General features: G+C 40.7%; 2 protein-coding genes across 6 annotated transcripts; one reads left to right on the top strand and one right to left on the bottom strand.

The window, feature by feature from the left end:
• Positions 1 to 152: 152 nt before the first annotated feature.
• LOC120447650 (regulator of chromosome condensation) lies at positions 153 to 2,424 on the top strand. 2 transcript variants are annotated; one of them, XM_039629161.2, is made up of 4 exons: positions 153 to 363; positions 424 to 482; positions 569 to 1,271; positions 1,335 to 2,424. In XM_039629161.2, the coding sequence occupies exons 3-4, from the start codon at positions 605 to 607 to the stop codon at positions 2,210 to 2,212; spliced, it is 1,545 nt and encodes a 514-aa protein (XP_039485095.1). In that variant the 5' UTR covers positions 153 to 363; positions 424 to 482; positions 569 to 604; the 3' UTR covers positions 2,213 to 2,424. The 2 variants fall into 2 exon arrangements, with proteins under 2 accessions (XP_039485095.1, XP_039485094.1); XM_039629160.2 differs by having other exon boundaries at positions 153 to 482.
• A 106-nt stretch (positions 2,425 to 2,530) lies between these two features.
• On the bottom strand, positions 2,531 to 14,278 carry LOC120447651 (motile sperm domain-containing protein 2). 4 transcript variants are annotated; one of them, XM_039629162.2, is made up of 7 exons: positions 13,718 to 14,059; positions 7,437 to 7,922; positions 7,131 to 7,354; positions 4,523 to 4,595; positions 4,177 to 4,280; positions 3,776 to 4,111; positions 2,531 to 3,707 (listed from the first exon to the last, which is right to left on the bottom strand). In XM_039629162.2, the coding sequence occupies exons 1-7, from the start codon at positions 13,806 to 13,808 to the stop codon at positions 3,525 to 3,527; spliced, it is 1,497 nt and encodes a 498-aa protein (XP_039485096.1). In that variant the 5' UTR covers positions 13,809 to 14,059; the 3' UTR covers positions 2,531 to 3,524. The 4 variants fall into 4 exon arrangements, with proteins under 4 accessions (XP_039485096.1, XP_039485099.1, XP_039485098.1 ...); XM_039629165.2 differs by lacking the exons at positions 7,131 to 7,354; positions 7,437 to 7,922; positions 13,718 to 14,059 and adding an exon at positions 5,800 to 6,007; XM_039629164.2 differs by lacking the exons at positions 7,131 to 7,354; positions 7,437 to 7,922; positions 13,718 to 14,059 and adding an exon at positions 4,933 to 5,089.
• Between the last annotated feature and the right edge of the window lie 61 nt (positions 14,279 to 14,339).

Here is a 14,339-nt window from a genome sequence, read left to right as displayed (position 1 = left end):
CTCTTCGATAAGCCCGGGCTGTAATCGGTTCGCACACTCGCTAGAGGAGATTAAACCAACACTCTTGGTCAAAGTCCATGCTAAGCTAACAAAAAGTATACAAATTGTGGCCCAAAGTAGCCCGAGTTTTATCTTCTACAATTCCCAAACGCACAAATGTACCACAGCCAAATAAAAAAAAACAGAAAACACACCTAATTGAAGGGTAAATAGCCCACTAATCGATCGGTAGCCGCCGAGAACCGCCCAAAAGGGGAGCGTGTACCCGCTAATAGCCAGAAGCGGCGTGAAAACCGCCAAGCCCGCAGCACTGCACCCCGAAGGCCAGCTGCAGCCGCTTCCCGCGCATTTTCTTCAATCCAGGTAGGTCGCATTGGGATTCGCTTGCCCTTGGTGTTTTCACTCGCCAACAAACCTCCGTAGCAACACCATCCAGACAACGTGGAACTCCCGCTGAACCAGTAACCGGCATTATTTCCATTGTGAGTGTGGGCAAGCATTGGCTGCAACGCCGGCGTCCCTAACCTTATATGTATATTATATACACATGCACACTTTTCTTTTCCAGTTTCGGAGACCAAAAATTGTGAAAATACAAGCTAAAATGCCGCGCAGAAAGGCCCTGACTAATAACAACAATGCCGGCGAGTCGGAGCAACTGCAGCCACCGAAGGCGAAGCGCGCCAGGATCGCATTTCATCTGGAGCTGCCCAAGCGGAGGACTGTACTGGGCAACGTGCTGGTCTGCGGCAACGGAGATGTGGGCCAACTGGGTCTCGGCGAGGACATCCTGGAGCGCAAGCGTCTCAGCCCTGTGGCGGGAATCCCGGATGCCGTGGACATATGCGCCGGAGGCATGCACAACCTGGTGTTGACCAAATCGGGGGACATTTACTCATTCGGTTGCAATGATGAGGGCGCACTGGGTCGCGACACCAGCGAGGATGGCAGCGAGGCCAAGCCGGATCTGATCGAATTGCCCGGCAAGGCATTGTGCATTTCGGCGGGCGACTCGCATTCCGCTTGTCTGCTGGAGGATGGCCGCGTCTTCGCTTGGGGCTCGTTCCGAGACTCGCATGGCAACATGGGCCTCACCATCGATGGAAACAAGCGTACGCCCATCGATCTGATGGAGGGCACTGTCTGCTGCAGCATCGCTTCGGGCGCCGATCATCTGGTCATTCTGACCACTGCCGGAAAGGTCTTCACCGTGGGCTGCGCTGAGCAGGGACAACTTGGCCGGCTGTCGGAGCGTTCCATTTCCGGAGAGGGTAAGTCTTGGTACTAACATATCCAACGCAAATCCGTATTAATGACAAAATTGTAACGCACAGGTCGTCGAGGCAAACGCGATTTGCTGCGACCCACCCAGCTCATCATCACGCGGGCCAAACCCTTTGAGGCGATCTGGGCCACCAACTACTGCACATTCATGCGCGAGTCGCAGACAGAGGTCATCTGGGCCACAGGACTGAACAACTTCAAGCAACTGGCCCACGAGACCAAGGGCAAGGAGTTCGCAGTGACGCCCATCAAGACGGAACTGAAAGATATCCGACACATTGCCGGCGGTCAGCACCACACTGTCATCCTGACAACAGACCTTAAATGTTCCGTGGTGGGTCGTCCGGAGTACGGTCGCCTGGGACTGGGCGATGTCAAGGATGTTGTGGAGAAGCCAACGCTTGTGGCGAAGCTGACCGACAAGGTTGTGTCCGTGGGCTGTGGCGAAGTCTGTTCCTATGCCATTACAGAGGACGGCAAACTGTATTCCTGGGGCTCAGGCGTCAACAATCAACTGGGCGTTGGCGATGGCGATGATGAGCTCGAACCAATCGTGGTCGTCAGCAAGAACACGCAGGGCAAGCACATGATGCTCGCATCTGGCGGTGGTCAGCACGCAATCTTTTTGGTTAAGGCGGATAAGCAGGAACAGAAGGAAAATGTTCCTGTGAAGGCGTCCGCCAGCAGCAGCAGTAAAAAGGACAAGACCCCGCCGCAGGAGAGTGCCGACAAGGAAGCCGATAGTGCAGATAAGCAGGAGCAGAAGGAGAACTTGCCAGCGAAGGCGTCCACTAGCAGCAGCAGCAAAAAGAACAAGACGCCGCCGCAGGATGATGCCGACGAGGCGGTCGAAGAGGAGTCCGTCAAGGAACCGACTCCCAAGAAGGCCAAGAAGCCGGCTGCCAAGCGAGGCGGTAAAAAGACATAAGATTGAGTATAAATACGCTGACTTTCCCAATTTGTTTTTGGTGACACTAAGTTACAAAACCCGTACGCTTACCCTACGCTTAAGGAATGTTTACTCATGGCCCAGATTCGTAAGATAGATCGGAATTTTTGCTTATTTGTACGCCGAGATTTACGAACTAAATCGTGTTAAGTTCTTATTATTTTGATAAATAGATGCCCGCTTAAATCATACAAGTCTGCCTAATGACGAAAACTTCTTTATCAACCCAACTAAATGTTTATTATATATATTCGTTCGCAATACGAAACCTTAGTAAATTTGTATTTGAACGCAAAGTGAAACTAAATGAGATTTATTTACAAACTAATTAACTTGACTTGTGAATCCGACACAATGCATTAGGATTTACAAAGCCATACATCCTACTCACAGTGTATAATAAATTCCTGACTCAGACGGGGGAAACAAAAAGCGGAGTAAGACAAATAGTTGGGAGTAAGCACGGGACACCATTTACTCGAATAATATCAGGAAACACGAAATTGTTACTCTTATCATAGGTCTTAAGATTTATACAAAAATATGTATTTGCATGGGTGGTTCGATTTGCAAGGAAGGGAAACATCTTAAAATTACCTTTGAAAGCAAAGGTGGCCATACAAAAGTCCGGAGAATTTGAGAAATATTTCTCTCTTTTAAGAGGGAACCATTGAAGTATGTAAGAAGGCTTTAATATCTGTCGTTCATACCTGGCAAGGGTCAAAATTGATTATTAACGTACACAATTGTACAAATTGCATATTCTGCTAGACAAATCGAACCACCCTGGCCTGCATAGGTGTGGGTTTTGGCTTCACTACGAGTAGTAACACGGCTGACGATTGCCTCTGCCTGAGTCGACTGTGGCTAGGGAGGTGGTTATGGTAGTGGTGGTGGTGGAGTTTCCGCCATAGTTGTTGCCCAGGTAGAAGCTCACGAACAAGATGCCGCACAGCAGCGATAGCGAAAGAACGACGCGTACCATCTTCCTTGCGAATGCGATGAGTCCTAGCAGATGGCCGCCGGCAGCAACGCCGCCCAGCTGTCGATCACCAGTAGTGCGCTGACAGCTGAAGCACAGCTGCAGATGCGCTTGGATCAGTGCCTCCAGGCATTCGCCATCGAATTGGTCCAACGTATCGGCACAGTCCAGACCCAGATTCATTAAATCAACAGCACAGGCACAGTTCTCCAGCTCTGGACAGTCGCAGTCGTGTTCGTTATTGGTGTGGCTATCGCGAGCGGCAATGTCTAGCTCCTGCCTGGTCAGATTACACGGGGAAAGTAAATATTATTTGCGCTTGGCGCACGAATACGCCGTTGTCTTGGGACAGCTAGAGGCGTGCTGGCCCAACTGCTGGTACATTAGAAATCCGAAGCCGGCAAACAACAGGAACAACAGCGCCAGTGTCACATATTGCAGGTTCTGGGTGAATGCCAACTGGCGCTCCATTGCCGTAGCTGGATCGACGTCCTGTGATGCAAAATTATAACTCTATGAGTATATTTTCGGTTTTAAGCACCGATAGCGAGGATACTTACAGCACCGGATTTCTTGTTGCAGTCCACGCTGGCCTTACTGGCCTTGTTTGCGCAATCTAGCGGCGCTTTGGACTTGCTCTCCTCGAAGCGACAGACCAACCGATGCTGCTCCACATCCGCTGATGTGGGTAATTTGCTACGCCACAGCTCGGTCACATCGGCGCCACCGCATTCACCGCCTGGCGCGATCATGGCCATCACCAGGAACTTGTCCTTGCTCTCGTCGCTCAGCTTGTGCTCCGACTTCAGCCATATGTTGATGGTGGCCTCCTGGTTGGGCTGGATAATGCCGCAACGTGGTCGCACACGGAACTTCTCCGGCGATGTGGTTTGGATCTACAGGGGTTACAAACGATGAATTAATCTGGTTAATCTCAAGTAAGCGTGTAGATTTTACCCACCTTGTATGTCACTGCCGAGGTGGCAATAGACTTGATGCTCATGGTGGCCTCCGCATTCTTGGAATTGAAGTTGACAAAATCCTTGGGATTAATATGCAACATGCCTGGTCAAGGAAAGCACTCTTGGTATTAATTCGCAGATTTTTTTGTTGTTACAAATTTCAAATTTGGGTGGGACCAAAAAATTTTGTTTATATGGGGGATAACGAACTAAAATGAGGCGACTTGATTGTAAGATGTGTGTGTGTACATTTGTGACATAATGAGCAGTGCAGATTAATGGAAAGTCGATTGTAAATATACCCTTTCCACACTTTTTAGGGGCGTTAAGGGCTGTGTTTCTTACCCTCGCTTGGAGTGTGCATCTCGTTGATGTTGGACTCCTTGAGCACCACGGGAGCGGAATCGACGAAGGTGACCTGCCGATGAAAGAGAATTCGTTCAAATGACCGTCTATTGGATGGTGGATAGGATAGGTTTTGGTGGCGCCTCCTCATCGGACGCCATCGAACGTGCTTTTCTGTGTCATTTTCAGAAGGGCCGTCCCAGTATGCTTGGCACCCTTGAGCTGGCATTATCGGCGAACTGTGGAGGTCCACTCGAACTGGAGGTCGATGGGTGAATTGGTTTCATTTGCTTTTCAGCCGGATGTGGGCTATTCTGTGCGAGATGTGCCTAGGCACATCACATTGGATTGGTATGTATGGGTTTTATCTGGCTGCTTTATCTGCCCTCCGGATGCCATCGGCAACTCACGTAATTGAAACGCCCTGCCTCAGACATTGGTCACATTCGCCAGTATCCACACACAGTTAATATCCGTAATCTGATTCAAGATCTCGAACATATAGACAAAGCCGGACTTTTGGGCCCTTAGGAGAGATTAGGTCTGCAAATAATTTGCATCCACCAAAACATGAAACAGCTGGCAACCCTGAAACTGTGGATTTCCTGGCGTGGCTTTAGGGATTCTTGCAAACGCGTTAGTAAATTGTTATATATTCAACTGTTTTCTAACGCTGTTTTAAACTTTATGTTTTAAATGTATGTTATTAAAAATACTTCAGCTTCTTATAAAAAAAAAAAACAAGGCTTTAACATTAGTAAAAGTAATTAACTCCAGTATGCTAGCTAGTTAAATTTGTATAATTAACATTACTAATTTTTGAATTTTAAATTGCCCTTTAAGCCGCACTTAATGTGCGGAACCATTTTACTAGCTCATTTCCATCGAATCGCTGTACAGATACAAACTCCAACTGGCACTTGAGACAATTCATACTCCTTAACTTAAACTGAACAAACAACTGTTGTCATATTCAGCAGCAAACAAAAGAAAATATGCAGGGTGAAGTAATCGTCTTGAATGGCAAGCTAAATTCGATCCGACTCGGATTTGTTGGGCTTTTGCTTCAACTTCCACGTAACGCACACATGATCATGATGATAGACAGTGAACTTCGATTATGATTCGCCGGATAAACTCAAATACTTTGGGGTTTTCAATGGCTTATAGATGATTTATTGATTCTTATAAATGACACAAATTTCTTAAGCGCAATTCAATGAGTATGAAACATGACACACAAAACACATTCTATACGCACGCACGCACACACATACCCTTGGCATTTCGTTGTTGTTGTTGCTCAAACTTTGAGTAGTGAATATCAATTGGTACGATAACAATGCAGTTTCCACTTATGCTTGCTTCTTTGTTAATAACAATTATAGTTTGCAAATGTCCATGGCGATTAGCACAAGTTTTGGGACAGAAACGAACGTAAAATGCGGTTGCTTTGCGGAATTTGGTGACTAGTTCGCCCAAAAGTGAAAATACAACTGAATTGAAAGCACACCCAAAAGCTCGCTCCGTCTCTGCTGTCTCGCTCACACTCGATCAGCTTCTTCCAGCTGTTGTTGCGGCCGCTTGCGTCTGGCGTAAAATGAACTGCAACTGTAAATGAAATGAAAGTGCCGTTGAAATGAGAGGCAGAGAGAGAGTGCATTAGAAATGATGACGTCGTGTGGGTGTGATAACAGCGTGTGGGTGTGTGTTAGCGTGGGTGTGAGAGAAATGCCGGATAATATTCGCTCTGGGAGTCATTTACACATACATGGATACAGTACATATACACGTACGACACAAATACGCACACAGAGAACATGCCATAATCCCTCTGGCAATGTGTGTTCTACTTTTTTCGGGTCAACGCTTCGGGGCCTCGAGAACTGACCATTAGCCACTGACCCCAGCCAGAAACCGAAAGTTTAGCAATATGTCAAATAAGAGACTATAAATAGTTGCTACAATGTTCTGCCCACAAAAGCGTAGGAGCACTGCGAAAAAAAAAGGGAGCTCGCTACAAAATGTCTAAATTTGTTTTTCAAACTTTCGTAAAGAGTATGAAAACTAGCTAATTATATGATCCCACATCGTTTCTTTAAAGATAGTATTAAGATTTCTGGCTTGAAACTATTACTTGAATATGCAGCTGCGCCTAAAAGAATGCTATACTTTTTGCCAGATTTAAGCTACAACTGAAGATTGGAACCAGATATCATATTTGAATCAAGCTTGTAAAGCAATGATCTGTACTAAAAGATAAAATATTTGTTGCTAAACTCAAATATTTCCCCCAGTGCACGGGAACAGACCAGTCCAGTGGTCAGTTGGGGACAGGCAACTCACGCAGGACACGCAAACAGCGCACCCTAAATCAATACGTCCCAAGAATGTGAATCAATTATGGTGGAGAGCGCTGTAAGGCGGTTCGCGTGCGACTTTTCGAAAAAGCAATTAGGCGACCGGGGAACCGAGGGACCGACTCCTTCCGGGTGCAGCCGTGTCACAAGGACACTCCCAACCAGGCGAATGGCGCTCGAGATTTGTTCTCTTGTGGGTGGTAGTAGTAGCTTGTGTCTGGTGTCTCCCGCTCAACCCACTAGCTTACCTTTTTGTCCGCGAATTGCTCATCATCGCCGGCATTGGCAGCCAGCGGTTTGGAAGTAACCTTTTTAGCCTCCGGCAAAAAGCTAAATTCGTAGTTATCCTCGCCACCCCAGATGGCCAGGCAGTTGTCCTTGGTAATGTACTGGTTGATGTCCTTTTTCGATATCATTTTCAAAATCTCAACTGCTTTGGGTGGCAGCAGTGCCTTGATGACCTTAAAAGCAGCTAGGAACAAGCCGCAAAAGGTCATGGTCATGGTTAATGTTCAATGTGAATGGCAGTTATTAATTGACTAAATTCAACTTACCATTGAGCACCCAGGCCAGCTCATATACCAAAATATAGTTGAGGGTATTCGGATAGTACTGCTTAAATGTCTCCACAATGCGTTTAACAAAGTCCAGATCCATGGTGGCCAAGCCAGTGCCGGCCATGTCAAAGAATATGGTCAACTGGGTCAGATGCTGCTCCCTCTGACTTCTCTCCACCCAGTACACCACGATGCGGATCAGCTCGTCCAAGTTCTTGGACTTACTGTGCAGCTTAACGCGGAATATCAACAGCGGCTTGCCATCCACATCATTGTTTCGCACAAACACCGATCCCTCCTTCAGATACTCCTGGTTCAACTGGCTCTCGTCGAGATCGTTGGCCCCATACGACTGACGCCATACACAGGTTTCCCACAGCTTGGTGAAGGAGGCCTCCATGTCGAGATCGTGCATTTCCAGAAACCTCTGAAGCCACAGATGATCATTGCGAATGCGATCAATATCGGTCGGGTGGAAAGGTGCTGGCAGCGGATCATGTAAAGTAATAAAAAGATTATTGGAATCTTATCTGTGCTTATAAATAGTTAATTTTGATAGTAAAGATTATACCGTTTGTAAATTTTAATGATTTACGTTTAATAATACGTATTTTTCCGATATCAACAAAAATAGTTGTCCAAAAGTGAAATGTCATACCTCGTTGAATTCGTAACAAAATTCCCTATCGATCTATGTACATACATTGAAATGCTAATTTTTGGCCATTTTTCGCAAATTTTGATGATGGTATTGAATCGAAAATGCAAAAATTTGTCAAATTTTTTTTTCCAAAATCAAAAAAATTGGGTTTGACATAGTTAGATATGTTAATAAGCAGCATAAAACAGTCTTTATTTTAGCTGTGCGGCCATTTTTAACCAAGCTATGGAGAAAACGCCGATTAATAATATCTGATTTTTACAAAAAATTTTTTTTTTCGATTTCTTGATAAAATATAATCCGTTTTTTTCTATAGCAGTAAAAATAGTTCTCCAAATGTGGAATGCCATACCTCGTTGAATTTGTAACAAAATTCCCTATCGATCCATGTACATACATTGAAATGCTAAATTTTTGCCATTTTTCGCAAATTTTAATGATGGTACCCCTTATCGAAAATGCGAAAATTTGTCAATTTTTTTTTTTCCGAAAATCAAAAAAGTTGGAATACATAGTTAGCTGTGTTTATTAGCAGCACAAAACAGTCTTTATTTTATCTGTGCGACCATTTTTGGCCAAATTATGGCAAAAACCCCTATTAAAAATATCGGATTTTTTTTACAAGATTTTGTTTTTTGATTTTTTGATAAAAAATAACCCGTTTTTTTTCGATAGCAGTAAAAATAATAGTCCAAAACTGGAATGCCATACCTCGTTGAATTTGTAACAAAATTCCCTATCGATCCATGTACATACATTGAAATGCTAAATTTTTGCCATTTTTCGCAAATTTTAATGATGGTACCCCTTATCACAAATGCGAAAATTTGTCAATTTTTTTTTTCCGAAAATCAAAAAAGTTGGAATAGACATAGTTAGCTGTGTTTATTAGCAGCACAAAACAGTCTTTGTTTTATCTGTGCGACCATTTTTGGCCAAATTATGGCAAAAACCCCTATTAAAAATATCGGATTTTTTTTACAAGATTTTGTTTTTTGATTTTTTGATAAAAAATAACCCGTTTTTTTTCGATAGCAGTAAAAATAATAGTCCAAAACTGGAATGCTATACCTCGTTAAATTCGTAACAAAATTCCCTATCGATCCATGTACATACATTGAAATGCTAAATTTTTGCCATTTTTCGCAAATTTTGATGATGGTACCCCTTATCGAAAATGCGAAAATTTGTCAATTTTTTTTTTTCCGAAAATCAAAAAAGTTGGAATAGACATAGTTAGCTGTGTTTATTAGCAGTACAAAACAGTCTTTATTTTATCTGTGCGACCATTTTTGGCCAAATTATGGCAAAAACCCCTATTAAAAATATCGGATTTTTTACAAGATTTTGTTTTTTGATTTTTTGATAAAAAATAACCCGTTTTTTTTCGATAGCAGTAAAAATAATAGTCCAAAACTGGAATGCTATACCTCGTTAAATTCGTAACAAAATTCCCTATCGATCCATGTACATACATTACAATGCTAATTTTTGACCATTTTTCGAAAATTTTGATGATGGTACCCCTTATCAAAAATGAAAAAACCAAGCTATAACCAAGCTATGGGGAAAACGCCGATTAAAAATATCCGATTTTTACAAAAAAATTTTTTTTTCGATTTCTTGATAAAAAATAATCCGTTTTTTTTCTATAGCAGTAAAAATAGTTCTCCAAATGTGGAATGCCATACCTCGTTGAATTTGTAACAAAATTCCCTATCGATCCATGTACATACATTGAAATGCTAAATTTTTGCCATTTTTCGCAAATTTTAATGATGGTACCCCTTATCGAAAATGCGAAAATTTGTCAATTTTTTTTTTTCCGAAAATCAAAAAAGTTGGAATAGACATAGTTAGCTGTGTTTATTAGCAGTACAAAACAGTCTTTATTTTATCTGTGCGACCATTTTTGGCCAAATTATGGCAAAAACCCCTATTAAAAATATCGGATTTTTTTACAAGATTTTGTTTTTTGATTTTTTGATAAAAAATAACCCGTTTTTTTTCGATAGCAGTAAAAATAATAGTCCAAAACTGGAATGCTATACCTCGTTAAATTCGTAACAAAATTCCCTATCGATCCATGTACATACATTACAATGCTAATTTTTGACCATTTTTCGAAAATTTTGATGATGGTACCCCTTATCAAAAATGAAAAAACCAAGCTATAACCAAGCTATGGGGAAAACGCCGATTAAAAATATCCGATTTTTACAAAAAAATTTTTTTTTCGATTTCTTGATAAAAAATAATCCGTTTTTTTTCTATAGCAGTAAAAATAGTTCTCCAAATGTGGAATGCCATACCTCGTTGAATTTGTAACAAAATTCCCTATCGATCCATGTACATACATTGAAATGCTAAATTTTTGCCATTTTTCGCAAATTTTAATGATGGTACCCCTTATCGAAAATGCGAAAATTTGTCAATTTTTTTTTTTCCGAAAATCAAAAAAGTTGGAATAGACATAGTTAGCTGTGTTTATTAGCAGTACAAAACAGTCTTTATTTTATCTGTGCGACCATTTTTGGCCAAATTATGGCAAAAACCCCTATTAAAAATATCGGATTTTTTTACAAGATTTTGTTTTTTGATTTTTTGATAAAAAATAACCCGTTTTTTTTCGATAGCAGTAAAAATAATAGTCCAAAACTGGAATGCTATACCTCGTTAAATTCGTAACAAAATTCCCTATCGATCCATGTACATACATTACAATGCTAATTTTTGACCATTTTTCGAAAATTTTGATGATGGTACCCCTTATCAAAAATGAAAAAACCAAGCTATAACCAAGCTATGGGGAAAACGCCGATTAAAAATATCCGATTTTTACAAAAAAATTTTTTTTTCGATTTCTTGATAAAAAATAATCCGTTTTTTTTCTATAGCAGTAAAAATAGTTCTCCAAATGTGGAATGCCATACCTCGTTGAATTTGTAACAAAATTCCCTATCGATCCATGTACATACATTGAAATGCTAAATTTTTGCCATTTTTCGCAAATTTTAATGATGGTACCCCTTATCGAAAATGCGAAAATTTGTCAATTTTTTTTTTTCCGAAAATCAAAAAAGTTGGAATAGACATAGTTAGCTGTGTTTATTAGCAGCACAAAACAGTCTTTATTTTATCTGTGCGACCATTTTTGGCCAAATTATGGCAAAAACCCCTATTAAAAATATCGGATTTTTTTTACAAGATTTTGTTTTTTGATTTTTTGATAAAAAATAACCCGTTTTTTTTCGATAGCAGTAAAAATAATAGTCCAAAACTGGAATGCCATACCTCGTTGAATTTGTAACAAAATTCCCTATCGATCCATGTACATACATTGAAATGCTAAATTTTTGCCATTTTTCGCAAATTTTAATGATGGTACCCCTTATCACAAATGCGAAAATTTGTCAATTTTTTTTTTCCGAAAATCAAAAAAGTTGGAATAGACATAGTTAGCTGTGTTTATTAGCAGCACAAAACAGTCTTTGTTTTATCTGTGCGACCATTTTTGGCCAAATTATGGCAAAAACCCCTATTAAAAATATCGGATTTTTTTTACAAGATTTTGTTTTTTGATTTTTTGATAAAAAATAACCCGTTTTTTTTCGATAGCAGTAAAAATAATAGTCCAAAACTGGAATGCTATACCTCGTTAAATTCGTAACAAAATTCCCTATCGATCCATGTACATACATTACAATGCTAATTTTTGACCATTTTTCGAAAATTTTGATGATGGTACCCCTTATCAAAAATGAAAAAACCAAGCTATAACCAAGCTATGGGGAAAACGCCGATTAAAAATATCCGATTTTTACAAAAAAATTTTTTTTTCGATTTCTTGATAAAAAATAATCCGTTTTTTTTCTATAGCAGTAAAAATAGTTCTCCAAATGTGGAATGCCATACCTCGTTGAATTTGTAACAAAATTCCCTATCGATCCATGTACATACATTGAAATGCTAAATTTTTGCCATTTTTCGCAAATTTTAATGATGGTACCCCTTATCGAAAATGCGAAAATTTGTCAATTTTTTTTTTTCCGAAAATCAAAAAAGTTGGAATAGACATAGTTAGCTGTGTTTATTAGCAGCACAAAACAGTCTTTGTTTTATCTGTGCGACCATTTTTGGCCAAATTATGGCAAAAACCCCTATTAAAAATATCGGATTTTTTTACAAGATTTTGTTTTTTGATTTTTTGATAAAAAATAACCCGTTTTTTTTCGATAGCAGTAAAAATAATAGTCCAAAACTGGAATGCTATACCTCGTTAAATTCGTAACAAAATTCCCTATCGATCCATGTACATACATTACAATGCTAATTTTTGACCATTTTTCGAAAATTTTGATGATGGTACCCCTTATCAAAAATGAAAAAACCAAGCTATAACCAAGCTATGGGGAAAACGCCGATTAAAAATATCCGATTTTTACAAAAAAATTTTTTTTTCGATTTCTTGATAAAAAATAATCCGTTTTTTTTCGATAGCAGTAAAAATAGTTGTCCAAAAGTGAAATGTCATACCTCGTTGAATTCGTAACAAAATTCCCTATTGATCCATGTACATACATTGAAATGCTAATTTTTTGCCAATTCTCGCAAATTTTGATGATGGTACGTACCCCTTATCAAAAATGAGAAAATTTGTAAATTTTTTTTTGTAGAAAATCAAAAAAATTGGTATAGACTATGTTTATTAGCAGCACAAAACAGTCTTTATTTTAGCTGAGCGGCCATTTTTGGCCAAGTTATGGCGAAAAGGCCGATTAAAAATATCAGATTTTTTACAACAAATTTTTTTTTTCGATTTTTTGATTAAAATGCCATACTTCGTTGAATTCGTAACAAAATTTTCTATCCACATTTGTTAAAAAAATAAAAATGTAATTTTTTGCCATTTTTCGTAAATTTTGATTATGATTTGCACTTTTCAAAAATGCGAAAATATCGGTAGGGTGGAAAGGTGCTGGCAACGGATCATGTAAAGTAATAAAAAGATTATTGGAATCTTATCTGTGCTTATAAATAGTTAATGTAGATAATGAAGTTTGTAATAATACTCTTATCTCTGCTCCTATAATGTTTGAAATGTGCTATATTGCTCCTAATCTCTGAATACATAGGAGGTGAATTTAAATCGATAAGAGGATTGATAGCATAGTAACTAAACAATTGAAGCATCTAATCTATACCCACTTTAAAACATTCCGATTTGCTTAAACTTTGGCTGCATGTACTTAACCTTATGTCGCTGACTGTCCGTCGCTCGGAAGTCCATACCCAATTCTATACATAGTACTTTGGGGAGCTATAGCTTAGGTCTCAAGTTCAAAGCTTTCGCTTGAGTGCACTTGGAACAGTTAAGTAGTTGGGAAAGGCAGGGCTGTTTGAATTATTCACCTACTAATTGGAGAATTTGCACTGCAAATAAGACAGGCGAAATGAATCATATAAACAAACTATTAACCGAACACTGTCATATTTCTGGTAATTACGGAATAAAACCTATGAAAGCGATCATAAACCGAAGCGCACACAAGTTATTAGACAAGCTAGTTAGCGAACGTTGCACTTTGTATCCGTCAAGTGATTGGGATTATCTCACCTGCTGGCGGTGATGAGGCGTATTTGCTATTGAACCTTTCGCGCAGCTCCTCGATTTGCTGGGGGGTCGTCTCCTTGACCTTGATGCCCATGCTGCCAGCCGCCAGCTAGTTTTCGCACTCGTTCGCTACCAAACTTGTGGCACGACTAAGCGTTTGGGGTTTGAATTCCAATACGGTGCTCCTATCGCTTGGCGCCTAATCAGCAAATCCACTTTCACTGCGATTAGATTGGCTTAGCGGGGTGCACAGGTGAAGGTACAACAGGTGGTGATACTCCAGCGCCAACTGCTCAACTGCTATCCAAGTGCGTTCCACGAGCGTGTGCGGCTAACTGAACAACTGAACTGAACAGCCGACTAACGGTGTCCGCGATCGGCAGCTATAGATACAAACGTATATCGCTGCGATCGTTAGCAGTCATCCGGCGTGCGGCTCGAATGTGGAGCACCTGGTTCTGCGCGGCACTATAATGGGCCTCCCAAAAGGGCAGCCCACCCACCTCCCACCTTCCACCCGCGCACTGCTGCAATGGAACGTGATCGTGTGTGGGTGGCCGTGCCACCTGCATTACAATTAGCCCCAAACGCTCGAGTGGAGCTACTACGAGCTTTTCGAGCTCAA

The sequence above is a fragment of the Drosophila santomea genome, chromosome 3L (assembly GCF_016746245.2).
Source record: "Drosophila santomea strain STO CAGO 1482 chromosome 3L, Prin_Dsan_1.1, whole genome shotgun sequence".
Lineage (NCBI taxonomy): Eukaryota > Metazoa > Arthropoda > Insecta > Diptera > Drosophilidae > Drosophila > Drosophila santomea.
Note: the sequence above shows the minus strand (reverse complement) of the source record. Positions and strands in the feature narration are given on the sequence as shown.

Coding starts and splice junctions, on each gene's coding strand:
- LOC120447650 (XM_039629161.2), top strand. CDS start 605: ATGCCGCGCAGAAAGGCCCTGACTAATAACAACAATGCCGGCGAGTCG. Junction 1,272..1,334: donor GCGTTCCATTTCCGGAGAGG/GTAAGTCTTGGT, acceptor TGTAACGCACAG/GTCGTCGAGGCAAACGCGAT.
- LOC120447651 (XM_039629162.2), bottom strand. CDS start 13,808: ATGGGCATCAAGGTCAAGGAGACGACCCCCCAGCAAATCGAGGAGCTG. Junction 4,281..4,522: donor GATGCACACTCCAAGCGAGG/GTAAGAAACACA, acceptor TTCCTTGACCAG/GCATGTTGCATATTAATCCC. Junction 3,708..3,775: donor GCAACAAGAAATCCGGTGCT/GTAAGTATCCTC, acceptor TTTGCATCACAG/GACGTCGATCCAGCTACGGC.